Genomic DNA, 13,344 nt, shown 5'->3' on the forward strand with positions numbered 1-13,344 from the left:
TCTGTAGAGACTTGCAACAAATAAAGCGATTCCTCATTGAAGCGCATCCTTTAGCAGCGTTGCCCATTTGTGCTTATTCATTTTTAAACATAACTTGTCTTTTTCATACAATCTCTTCCCGTTTATTTTGAAATATTGTAAATGCTACAACTCTGTGCTGCTGCACCGGCTTTGCGATAAGTATTTGGGTTGCGTCGCGTGTTATTTGGCACGATGTCCGACGTTTCGCTCATGCACCGTGCCAAACACAACATGCGACACAGCACAGCTAGAAAAAGTAGGCAAACCATGCTGCTCTGATTTGTAGATGTCATGCGATTTTTGTTGCCTGTGAGCGTATACACAAAACGTGTTAAGTGTATTTTTCAAAAGCCGAACTGCAATTGTCACTAAAAGTAGAAAAGGAGTTACACATCGAGCTTGAATGTAATAACTAGTTGCAACAAATTCTGTGCACGTAGATAATTGAATTGTACTAATTTATCGGTGTGCATTGTGGATACATTCAAAGACACAGTAACCGCTCAACCCCCAAAGGCTTAACCGACTGTTGGGGTAAGTGCTATGAAGGCTAGCACAACACACAACAAAGGGGTGGTTGGCCAAGACTTCCCGCGGCTGTCTTTGTCTCCCCAGTGCTGATGTTTACACATCGCACCAGGTCCTCATTTAGGCTGTGTCAACCAAGAGAAGGCCCAGGACTAGTTAACATAATCGTCACCGATGTCGGCCGTGAGCAGGAATCGAACTTGGGTCACCGGGTTCGTAGCACAGTACGCTAACCACAACACTACTGCCTCCCAGATACATTTACACACACACACAAGCATTCAGGGGCTTGTACACAAACATGCATTCACAAATACAAGCATGCTGACAGTTGCTTGTATTATTAATGTTGGAAAGAATAAAATAACATACATGCACATTCTGTTTGAAAGTAATGACTCGATCACAAGAAAAACAATGGAGAAATCAAAACTTGGCACAATCTAAAATATTAGAAATGGAAACCTCTCCCCTTTTGCCTTTTTTCAATCTTGTCCGCATAAAGAATTTTGTGCAAAATCTATGCATTTCCCAGGTAATTTCTTGCTCTGTCACCAATTGAAAAGTTAAATCACACATTGTAATGGAAATCACATGAAGACCCTCTCTCCACCAAAGCAGCGGAATGAATTTCACGAACCCCTTTGTGCGATGTAATAACCGAGGAAGAAAGTTTGGGTCTCGGATGTCACTAAAAGTAGGACGTTAATAACCAGTTGGAGACAAGTAAAAAGATAAACAACCTCGCTAGAGATGGCCAGGTTAGCACCAAAGGCAATTAATTTTATCGCGCATTGCTTGTGAACATTTGCACCTTTTACTGCTAGAAAGTTCCAAAACAATAAAACTTGACCTATTGTCACATGACAGAGCACATCTCAAACTACTTGGACACGTACATAATTGCAGGTGCATTAGGACAAGGTTGTACAATGGTTTTCATATCTAAAGAGCCTTGCAGGGAAAGAAAGCATATCTCTATTACAGACTTTATACATAAAACATACGAGGACATTTGCCAATATGCATCGGGGGTGATTACTCACAAAATCCATTCCACGGACGCTTCCGCAGAGAGACCATTACAAAATACGTGTTTGGAGAATCCAATTTAAGAGTCTGAATATAAAATGGACTGGAGAACTCATAGGCTCTGATATTGAATGCTTGGCCTGGCAATGATTGGTGGGTAATGGGATTTGATTTACGTTCAGAATGCAATATGGACAATTTTATAACCCGCCCGGGTTTAGCATATGCAATTTTAACTTTTGTTGTGCGTGCAAAATTAGGACAGGGCAATATTTCTACTTTTTTATATTTCATAGCATAAGTTTGGACAGGGGCTCCGATTAATATACACACGAGCTGTTTACGTATCGGCACACAGTTAGGCCCAAATGTGGCCGCAGCAGCCATTAAACTACGGATGTTACGTTGCCTCTAATTGCAGCGGATCAAATCATCGCCCTACAATGGCAATCTATAATCATCCGCCATAGTCATTCCACTACTGGATGAAAGCCTCCCCAACCCAACCACCACCTCTGTCAATCCTACGATGTAACTCCACATGGCACCTGCACACTAGCTGATTTCATCGCTCCATCTCCTCGACCGACACTCTCTTGGACACGACAATTACCATTACTGATCATCAGAGGACATTACAAGATATTTTCCAAACTAAGTTTACCGTTCCAAATAAGTTAAAAGTTTCGGCAAAGATTTAGGCAGGGAAAATGCTTAAATTTATTCCAAAAATGCAGCGGCTGTTTTTATTAGCGAGCTGTGTTTTAAATTTGAGGGAAAAGTAAGCGGAGGTGAATTAAGATGATTGTGCATGTTTAACGAGGCATATCCGCAGAGACGGAAAAATACACGGGCAAGTTCGAGGCAAGCTGCTGGAAAATAAATTCCTACGTTTTCCATGACCTCACTGTATAAAGCTGAGACTGCAAAACTGTCCCTTATTTCATCATCCTAGTGTGAGAAACTCTCTCTCGCTCACTCCGGGGCATTACGATGGGCCCTCGTGATCACGGCACAATGGGGTTGGCGGGGATTAGGGGGGGACCTACTTCATGTACTTCTCTGCCGAGGCAGCGTGAGAAGCTCAATTCTACGGGGGCGGCTGGTTTATCTCAGAAAGAGATAAGGTGGTGCATAAAGTTTGCAGGCTTTAGAAAATAATGACTGCTCAAAGAAACTTTCTTTACGACTACTCTTTAACCATTCTACCTTGAGAGCATTTCAGAAACTTTAAATTGACACATTTCACACTTATCCCCACATCCCCACAGGGCCATTAAAACAGTTGCACGAGAGATAACTTGGGGAGCTGGCAAATAAAACCCGATGCAAATGAGGCACATCGGGGCAGCTTGTGAGCAAGCAAGGGACCGTCCATGCCCATCTCACCGTCAGGTAAAGACCGACGAGCGATGGAAGTCTGGAGAATATCGTCGCCGTCGCCGCAGTGGGGACACTCACCTTTAGGAGGAAAGTAGGACTTGCTCTCAGCCTTGTGGGGCCAGTCAACGACCAGCATGCCAAAGCGCCGGAAGCTGGCAGTGATCTCATCTGCACAACGTTAGGCCACGGGCGGCAGAGAAAACAACAGACGCAGTCAGGCCGATGGACGCACAGTAGTGTCACAGACTCTTGATAAATCGCTTCGGAGTGATAACATATACGGTCTACGGCTCGTCTTTCCTCTCGTGTTTAATATCCTGACAACGGTGGGGGAACGGTCAGCATTTGTGTGGAGGATGTCGAGATAATAATCCGATCTCAACCCCATTTTTGGAGAACATTATGAAAGTAGCGTGCCAAATACTAATGTGCGCAGACATTAAAGATCCCATGACATTAGATAATACACAGATTGCTGTGAATTACAAGAGGCCTTGGCCAGTGGTTTTGGAGGGGTTGGAAATTGGCAGGTGGGGAACCATTACAACTGTTGTCAGAATGCCTAGTAGGCATCCTGACAACAGGATTGCTTTAAAAAGGTAATGCTGCTGTATCACACATAGCTCGAGTCATGCCAATCTATTCTGCATAATGTGGGAAGGAATACAATACGGGCACATTTATGGACTGTGATGACGATGACACCCATGGCAAGGATTATGGGGATTATGATCATAGAAATAATTTTGATGACGGACGATGTTATGTGGCAAGAATTATTCTACCAATGATGATAGTGTTGGCGTCGATCGTGACGATAATGGACACAGATATGACTGCGCGATGAAAACAATGGCCACGACCGTGATGATGGTCATGACAAGAGGCGATTACTCCTGTCATGTTTTTGTATTGTTTGTTGTTGTAACGTTCTGACCTGCCCCTACTGGACATCTGTTAAAAAGAGGTTCTTTGTTCATCGGATTCCCTCCCAGTGTAGTTAAATATTATTATTTCGATTCTGAATGGGATCAGTGACGATGGGTATAGCGACGACCCCCCCAAACGGACGACTCCGATGACAACAACTCGACATCGATGCGATGACGGCGACAATGACAGATCATGCGCGGCCCACCACCCCAGCGAGTTACCTTCGTCGATGTCGGGGGGCAGGCCCCCCACAAAGACCTTGCGGGAGTAGCGCTCCACGTGCTCTCCGTTCTGGCTGCGTGGGGAGCAGCGCGACGGGGAGCTGAGGCTCGAGGCGGCCGACTGATCGCCGTGGCCGTCGTCCAGGAAGCCGTCCTCCAGCGGGAAGAGCGAGGAGCGGCCTGTCGCACACAGCCGGCCCACTCTCACCGTGACGGAGCGCAGCTACAGGGGGGCTCCCCCCTCGCCCAACGTCTCAAACGCCCGGTGTGTAAAACGTGGCCACGCTGTATGCTTGTACGATCCTATCGATGGCTCGTTCCGTACCCAGCATCCGATAAGTCTGTACGATATGCCACTAATCTGCATGTACAACTTTCACAATAACAAAACACCTGTGTTATATGCGTCAAAGCCACAGGCTTTCATGTATGTATGTATGTGTTACAAAGGGTTACCTCTGAGACAACAACTGAAACGTCTACATAATAAATGGATGATTATCATGAAAGGCATCTCCCTTAAGCAATGTCAGAAACATATAAGTGGCTAGTCTGCAAGTATGTATGTATGTATGCATGCGTTCATGTGTCCTTGTCACGAGAGCTCCTAGACAGCTCCACCAATTTCCACGAATGAAGGGTCACTTAAAAGCTAACGATGCACACTTCATGTGAACAAGGCGAAAGTTCGAAAAAAAAATAAGCTTTGGCTAAAAAAAAAAGTGGTTTAACGGCCCCAACGCCGCTTATCCGCCCTGGTTTTCACGGGGCCGACTGCGAGACATCAGCCCCATTGGGGAGGGAGGGGGGTGTGGAGGGTGGGGGGGGGTAGGAGAGTCCGAGGGGTGGTGGAGCTTCCCCGGGTGAGTGGCGAGCATCAGGCAAGTGGTGAATGAATGTCTGACGACGATCAGGCGAGTGTCGCGCGACCGTGACATCACCGTGTCCATAGAACGGACTGCAGTCTTTGTAAAGGCACCACACAATGTGTAGGCGAGTGGATGCCTACGTGATATTTATCACAATAAACACAACTTATCGTCCCACATGGTACAAAGTGACCGTGCGGTCCTGGTAACTGCCGTATTGCAAATAACGGGACGGAATGACAGCCGTAGGGAGTTGTGTTTGCTGGGAAGGCAGTGGTGGCGTTGGTCGTGGTAGGAAAATCTTTGGCGGTGTTCAGTGCACCACAATAGATAAGTTACGCTCTTCTAAATGCCATCCTGCTAAATATGTCCTGCCATTCAAAATGCCCTCCCCTCCTCTGAAATGGCTATTTTTTTCCCGTTAAAAGTCACTGCTTTCGATCATGGTTTAGACATGGTTTAAGCACGCAAATTTTTATATACAAAGACACATATATAAAGCAAACATAATAAAGCCTAAGTACGCACAAACATTATAACAATGACCCGGAAATCATATAACGAGTAAAAATGGATAAAATTATATACTGTAAAACATGTACGACAAAAGGATCAAGTTTCGATTCACAAACTGCCTCACATGACAGCGTCCAGATGTCATGTAAAAAACACGGAGATTTCTATTTTAATACAAGTGTCAAGAGCATAAGGAGGATGTGATTCATTATTAATAAGCCATTATCAATTTGTTTTATCAATAAATAATGTATTTATTAAGTTTAAAATGACATTTGTACAGAAAATATGATAAATCATTATATATAGTGCTCGAACACTGATGTGAAAAGTACCACATATATACCCAGTTGTCGCTGTATATATACAGTATATTTATATAAAATATTTTATATAAAATATTTTATATAAAATATTTTATATAAACATGGGAGTACTCTAGATATTATTGAACTTATGAATTAAATTAACATTGTACTTTTCCTCCACATTTTACAAACTAAGAATGCTTATCCAAACGGAGAAAAAAAACAATAACAAAAAACGCTTCTAATATAAACCTAACGCCAACTCTCTGGCAAAAAGATGAGACATTTTATAATTGAGGTATTCCTTCCGCCTACACCATATGCCACCATTCCTCTGTTTGGCCCTCTAATTAAATCCGTTTGACCCAACAGCGAGTACTTTAAAGGCTCATGTCAGGAGCAGGCCTGCTGAAAATTTGCGGAGCTTGTAATTGAACTTTTTTGCTCGCCGCCGATCAATAATCTCCTCTTCCTGCCAGGGCACACTTCACCAGCTGCAAGCCACACCGTGGCACTGATCATGAGCAGCATTCGTTTTAAAGAACGCCTAAAAAGGAACCCCCCCCCACCTCATCCGTAATTTTGACGAATTCGCACATGCGTAGCCTTTCCCCTCCCATCTCCCGCACGAATCGTGTCAACGGGATTGCAATTTTAAATGCGGGCGGACAAGGTCAGGAGATGTCACGAGCCACGGATGTATAGACAGCATTTGCCCGGGTGCTCAGTGGGAAACACAAACACAATGGCAGAGGGGGGGGGGGGGAGGTTTGAAATGAACTGACATTTTCTCTCCTCCGCCCTCTTTATCCACAGGGTTTGCAGCTGTCTCTAATTGAGTGGCAGAAATGGCTGGGGGAGGAGGAGTTAGGAATAAACCATTTATTGGGGGAGAATATATAGAAGGGGGAAAAAAACGATCTTGTGGTTTTGCATACCAGGACATCCTGGAGGAATGGAGAGGCTGTATGGAGAGGTTGGCTAACGACACACACTGCCTCCGCCGTCTTCCACCAGCCGCATGCCAAACCACAACGCCCGCCACTCCACAAACTTGGCCATGATCCATAACCCAAACAGCCCTCCATGCACACTTTTGTCTTTGACCTCCCCTCTCATCTGTAGGCTTCTTGCCAGTGTCCAAGTTTATACCCAACGCCTGCCCGCGCTTTCTCTTCCCTGCCTGCACGTGGCACTGGCGGTGAGCTTCGTGGATATTGGCCCCAGCTTTTTGTGCGTTCCGCTTCGCAGGCGATGTTTTGACGTGGTTAAGGCGTAAGCCGACACAACTATACAGCACTGGCATCTAGCACATCACTAGCCAAAAGCAATCCCGTTGAAGCCAAAGGCTTAAAAAATGTATACATCTGTCGAGCAAGCAATGGCTCTTTGGCAGATATTAATTTGGCGATATCTGAACACGATAATTTAATGGCTTACTTCCAAATACGAACGACATTTTGTGAAACTAATTTTGTCCATTACTTACTTCCAAATGTGACAGCACAGTTGAACAAAAGGCTGCTTAGAACGAAAATACTGTCATAAAATATATATTTCTGTGAAGGCACACTCAATTGCAGAAATTGTGCCACAGTTGCTGCGGTTGTTTAAATAGGTCACACTTTGTGGATTACCAAGCCCGTCACTTTCAACACAATGCTAGAATACAGCCGAAATTCGTAATAACCTACACCAACAGCCCCCGCACAGTATAAATGGTTTTCTTACAAGCCTAAAAAAATGGCTAAACTGTCATGTTTTGTTACGGTGACCAAGAGAACATTCAAGGCAAGTGGATATTCTTGTTATCCAAGACAAATTGATTTAAAATGGTCGCTTGTAAATTATCATTTTGTTAAGACACCGTCATTAAACAGTTAAAACTTTAATTAAGGTCGTGCTCAATATTTAATTACTGTAGTTGTTTGGTTAATGCTTCAGTCGTGTAACAATGAATTACAAATGTCTTCAGTAAACTATAAATTGTGTACAATGGAAGCTTTATTTTCAGTATTTAATTAAACACACATTTTAATGCAGAAATACGGTTGTAAATTATTTTCAACCAATTTGTCCAAAACTTTTTTTTTAAACATGAACATACATGAAAACGATTATACAATTTGAGACATATCTGCACCCAGTTAAATGTACGCACACTAAATTGACTGGAACTCCATACAACCCACCGATGACTTCCTATCTGACAAGGGCCAAATGGGGCGCGCGGATGTGGGACTGTCAGCGAAACATTTCCGTTATGGCTCTCCTTCAGTTTAAAAAAAAAAACCTTTTTAACCAGGTCTACATAAATACACAAACAACTACTGCAAGAAATCCCACTTGCACTGCCTAAATAAGTACACCCAACGGTGTTACCAAACCAGCAAGAGCCGACACCAGTGGTGAACGCTGAAACGATTCCAATATGCATATAAAGACAAATGCAATTAGACGTAATAGGATTTATTTTTTATTCCTGGAGTAACTGAAGATTCCATTAAGGACGCCAATAATATCTGCTGGGAATATCACATTTCCTCTGAATTCCCTTTGAAAGTTTCAGATGTTTTGAAACCCCTGTATTAGGCTGCTTGGATTATGTGTATAATGCTGGTTTGTAAAAAGTTAAACCAAAAACAAGTAGCGCTCTTACTACATTTAATAGATATAGTGCAAGCCGTAAATGAATTAAAATACAAGTTATCAAGAAATCCATCAAAACATAAATTAATATCAAAGTAAATCGAACACCAATTTAAATTGTAAGTTTCAATTAAAAATTTCGCCCACATAACCGCACCATAATTACGCAACAATCGTGCAAAATTGTAATTTTAATACATTGCATTACCAAGCTGTATTTTTTTTTGCACCGTTTCAGTTATGAAAAATGATTAAGGCAGTGTTGTGTATATATTTATACCAATATATCGTGTATATAAAAACGTCCACAAAAATAATGTATTTGCCAAAAAATGTAAAGAAGCAAATACATCAGCACACGAAATGCTACGAATAAATTGTAAGCAATCATTCCAGGCAACTTGCGCAACGCCGGCAGCAATTACGCATCGGGCGAGTGCAATCAGGGCGTCGGGAGGGGTTCATTAAATTTTGGATCGCAATTCCGATAGCTTCGTCGGGCAGTCAATTAGAACCGAGGCTCGAGTTCACAGGACCAATTGCCGACGCCCGCTGCCGATTGCTAAAACCCGATGATGCAGCCTCCTCCTCCTCCTCCTCCATCCTGCCACGCTTCATCGCGCCCGGTCGAGCACCCCATCGCGGACGCGCGCGGGGGGGACAAAAGTAAGCGGCACAGGACAAGCCCGGGATGCCGGCGCCAATGACGCCTCAACAAAGCAGACGGGGAAACACAAGCCCTAACTAACCCTGTGGTGCCCCTACATTCCTCATGTTTCACGATCAGCGTGCGGAAATAAAGGCGTAGGCCTGCAATTGCGCGTGCTCACAATTGCTTGACGGGCAGGCCTCCACTGGACAGAGCTCTCGAGAGAGCCCCTTCTACTGGGTATTTTGTGGCCTGCTTTACCAAGTTGACAAGATACAAATTATTAGGGATGTAACAATTAAATATTTTCATGGAGTCAATTAATTTTCTTGATGCGAGGTCACAATTTGATTTATGAATTGATTCGACTTTTGTTTTTGTGGGTCACGTAGAATCTAGCAGCTTAAACATGTATGAATTAGAAAGAGCGATCGATTCTGACACACATGACTCGATACATGTGTTAGAGTCGATATTAATCGATGAATCACTACATTCTTAAGAATAATAATGATACTTGGCATAGAGTTAAATGCTATATGACAAAACTGCATTGGCACTTAAGACGAAACTCAACGTGCCAAGCATTAGTTAAATCAGACTGAACGTTGGAAGGCAGCATTTGACGTATAAAACGTTACAAACGCATCATCCATTCGTACGTACCATTATTGTTTCGTGTGATTACTAACAAGTCTTATTTACACCAACATTAAAAAATTGTGCTATATTATTTTTCTGCATGAATGAGGAAATATTGACACTCGTCTTGTCATTGAATTCAAAATGACTGCCGAAAGGTTTTGCGGACTCAATCGGGGTTGGGCTGCCTTCGGACCTCCAAGGAATACAAATGTGTTGTGATGACAATGAGCGGAGCTGAACAAATGTATAAAGAGGTCAACAACGGCATTTGTTCCCATCATAACTGTAACATTTTTCTTTTAATTTGGAACGAACATTGAGATATTTAATTGTTTATCATCGGGTCAACATTTAGCTATCATGAAATGTTTGATACCCGTTAAACCTATTTTTTTTATTCTTAGTTTTTTCGGTAAAGCCACGTTGAAGGGAAACAACAAAATAATAAAATGTTATTATATATTTTATATATTATATGTTATTATATATATTTTATATATTATATATTTTATTATTTTGTTGTTTCCCTTCAACGTGACTTTACCGAAAAAACTAAGAATATGAATTACTGCAGTCACGAAAGCTTTAAATCAAAATCTATTTTTTTGTTTCCACCCTGGAACAGAAATCTTGCTTTACAAGTATACATTAATTTAAAGGACCCTGCAATTAATTTGACTTTCAACACATCTGTGGGTCGAGAATCACACACAAAAGGAACTGTATCAAGCTAAAGCAGCTTGTAAATTCAAAAGGTTATCAAAATAACGTAGAGAAATTATGGTTCATTATTCAGTGGCATGTTCTGTTGATTTAGCCCTTCTGTCAGCAATGCCCAACACACACAGGTGTGTGCGGCATTTACAATGCATGGAAAATTAAGCTCACCTCACAACACTGCGTTTTTGCCCAATTTACATACATTTAATATTCCCAAAATCACAACACATTTGCAAATTATGCGCTATTGTGTAAACAAATTTACCAGGTTTTTTTACAAACTAGATTAATGTTTTATTTTGTGAATTACCAAGGTAAGCAATCAAACGGCGGCCGCAATTTTGTTCACCATTACACAGCACTTTAGACAGAATGAAACCGTGTAAAGTAAATGTTAATCTTGCCTGTCTGCACCTTTGTTGAAAGACAAGGCAGGTTAAGTTACTTAATGGCCTACGAACCCCGAGGGCAAATTTGCTGAAGAAATCATGACAGCCCAATCAAACAGAGATAGGCTCCTTTGGCTTATATCACACGTGACTCAAGTTTGGTAGAAAAATGTGAAGATATTATTTTTTCCGTTGAGATAATCTCTTGGAGTAGTTTGCATAGATTGAAGCCAATTGATTAAATACTTTTCCAAGAATCAACCTAAGATGGTTTTGTTTATGATTTTTTCTGCACTAATTAAGATTTTTTTCTGAACTAATTTGGTGGCTTTTACACTTTTTGGAGTTAAACATTCGTGACATTATTTTACACAAGTTGCACATTTTAAAACAATGCATCTATAAGGGACATTTACTGATTAAACGTTATATTACAGACTCCAATTACCAAAATGGAGACCAGATTCCATCTGTGTTCTACATTTACATCTGAGCGATCTAAACAACCCTACACATATCAGATTCCAATTTTCTCCCATGACTACTTTATGACTTGAACAGGGAGATCTTAAGTGATTGTGATAAAAATTCCCAGCTCGAATGAATCCTAGAGGCTCTTTTTTTTTTTTAAAGCCCTCAATGGGATTTGTTCCTTTTTGCAAATAACGGCTCACATGCACATCATTTCTCTTGGTCGAAATTATTATTACCGTCCCTTGCGTTTAATCAATACAGCCAGCGTGTGATACAATTTCCGTGGCAGCAAAGGTAAAATATCACTGTGGTAAGGATGTAGAAGCGGCAGGTGGAAAGGCAGCAAAGCTTGCGATTGGATCAGAGGGGAGGGGGTTGTTGAATCACGTACAGCCAGCCGTGGCAGAACCCAGTAGCAGCACGACGTGATTCAACAGACAGCGGGTCCACCACTTTGTAAAGAGGGCGGCGGAAAGTAAAGTGACGACAATAATAATAATAAATAAATGATACAAGACCATTAACAAATTAATACATCAACAGATAAAAACAAATCACAGATACATGCAGGATTAGAGATTGAGAGCCGTGGCAAAAAAAGGACAAATAAACAATTTACAGTACCTCGTCTTCTGCCATAACTCCTTGCTGCATGTAACGAGAAGAGACATCACAGTTGGGTACGTTCAAGTTAACGCTCTCCCCTCTCTGTTATTTCACGGGACATTTTATATCCGTTTTTACAGAGACACCATGACAAGGGGTTACACATACACATTGCGTGTGTGCATATGTACGACTGGTCACCCACCACCTCCCCCCCCGTGCGCCGAACCTACATATTCTTCTTCAAGACCTGCGCGAGCGGCTGGTTCGCTTGCACCGGCCGTAATCTGCAGCGTAATGAGCTATGGGGGTGGCTCGTCCCAAAAGGGATGCTAGCGCACGGCCAGTCTTTCCAGGCAGCGCATACAAAAAAGAGAGGTGTATGGCTTATACCCAATTAACTCTGCCTCCTGGGTTTACGAGGATGGACCTGCAAAGTCGTGCCCTGCTAAAGCACATCTCGCCAAAACCACACGGCATCCAACCGCCCACAATCCTTCCCCCCCACCAGAACACAAAAAGCGAAACGGAGCAAAAGGTCAGTGTTCAACATTTTGCATTAACCACGAAATGTAATGGGAGCATTAAACAAATATTTGCGGGGTAGCGCCCCTTATCCAACATTAAATAACGCAGTTCTACTTTACGTAACGTCACATGTCAAGCGGAGATCCTGTGAGAGGGTCGTGGAACGCTAAGGGCAGCTGTTATAGGCGTTAGAATTATTCATTTTTAAAACGAAATATTGCTCTGTCCTTCAGACAACACGGGTCTTGCAATGCATTTCTTGGCTGCGACCTCAAGAAGATTTGTTACTTTAAGGGTGGCTCATGAATGGGTCATTTACAAGGCACTTGCATTTTTAGTCTGTTAAGAGGAAATACCTGAAAAATCAGCAAATCTGAAAGTCGGAATTTTCCAAAACAGTGTTTTGTAATGCATGAAGCAATAACACCCCAAAGTACATATGTAAAATGTAAAAGGATGCACTTTTTAACCTCAAACATTACATAACATAGTGCATAATTCACATCTCCATGGAAATAAAAATGCAATGTACATTATTTCCTTGACATATCAAGCCTGGTCAAGTTTCAATGTCGAAGAAAAGTGCGATCCGTTTGCACGTTTTTGCATTTTTAAACGCCAAGGAGATTTTTCCACTCCTTTGCTCACCCCAAGAGGGCTTATTACGATGGCCTCACAAACCACCCGCGGAATGACAAAAATCGAAACCGAGGTGGGGGAGGGGGTCAAGAGGCCATCGGTCGGTCCGTCCAAAATCACAGCGAGCACAAACTCAACGCACAAGACAAATGAAAGTGAAAGCACCGCGGTCCCGTCTTCGCAAAAGGTAACGAGTCCTGACGCGCGAAGCGATAAAAATCTGGAGCGCACGTT

The 13,344-nt window shown here is 42.4% G+C and overlaps 1 protein-coding gene across 2 annotated transcripts in view; it reads right to left on the reverse strand.

Annotated features, from left to right (window-relative positions):
* LOC116941242 (cytoplasmic polyadenylation element-binding protein 2) overlaps positions 1-13,344 on the reverse strand; it is a 96,852-nt gene that overhangs the window by 30,271 nt on the left and 53,237 nt on the right. Inside the window, exons 4-6 of one of the 2 annotated variants that reach the window (XM_032952085.2) lie at positions 11,962-11,985; positions 4,119-4,298; positions 3,043-3,132 (exon numbers count right to left, since the gene is read on the reverse strand). In XM_032952085.2, coding sequence (XP_032807976.2) covers positions 3,043-3,132; positions 4,119-4,298; positions 11,962-11,985 — 294 coding nt within the window. The remainder of the gene's footprint in view (positions 1-3,042; positions 3,133-4,118; positions 4,299-11,961; positions 11,986-13,344) is intronic. The other variant, XM_032952086.2, reaches the window with a different exon arrangement.

Source organism: Petromyzon marinus, chromosome 11 (assembly GCF_048934315.1).
Source record: "Petromyzon marinus isolate PM22_M1 ecotype Great Lakes invasive population chromosome 11, UKy_Petmar_22M1.pri1.0, whole genome shotgun sequence".
In the NCBI taxonomy this organism is placed as follows: Eukaryota; Metazoa; Chordata; class Hyperoartia; order Petromyzontiformes; family Petromyzontidae; genus Petromyzon; species Petromyzon marinus.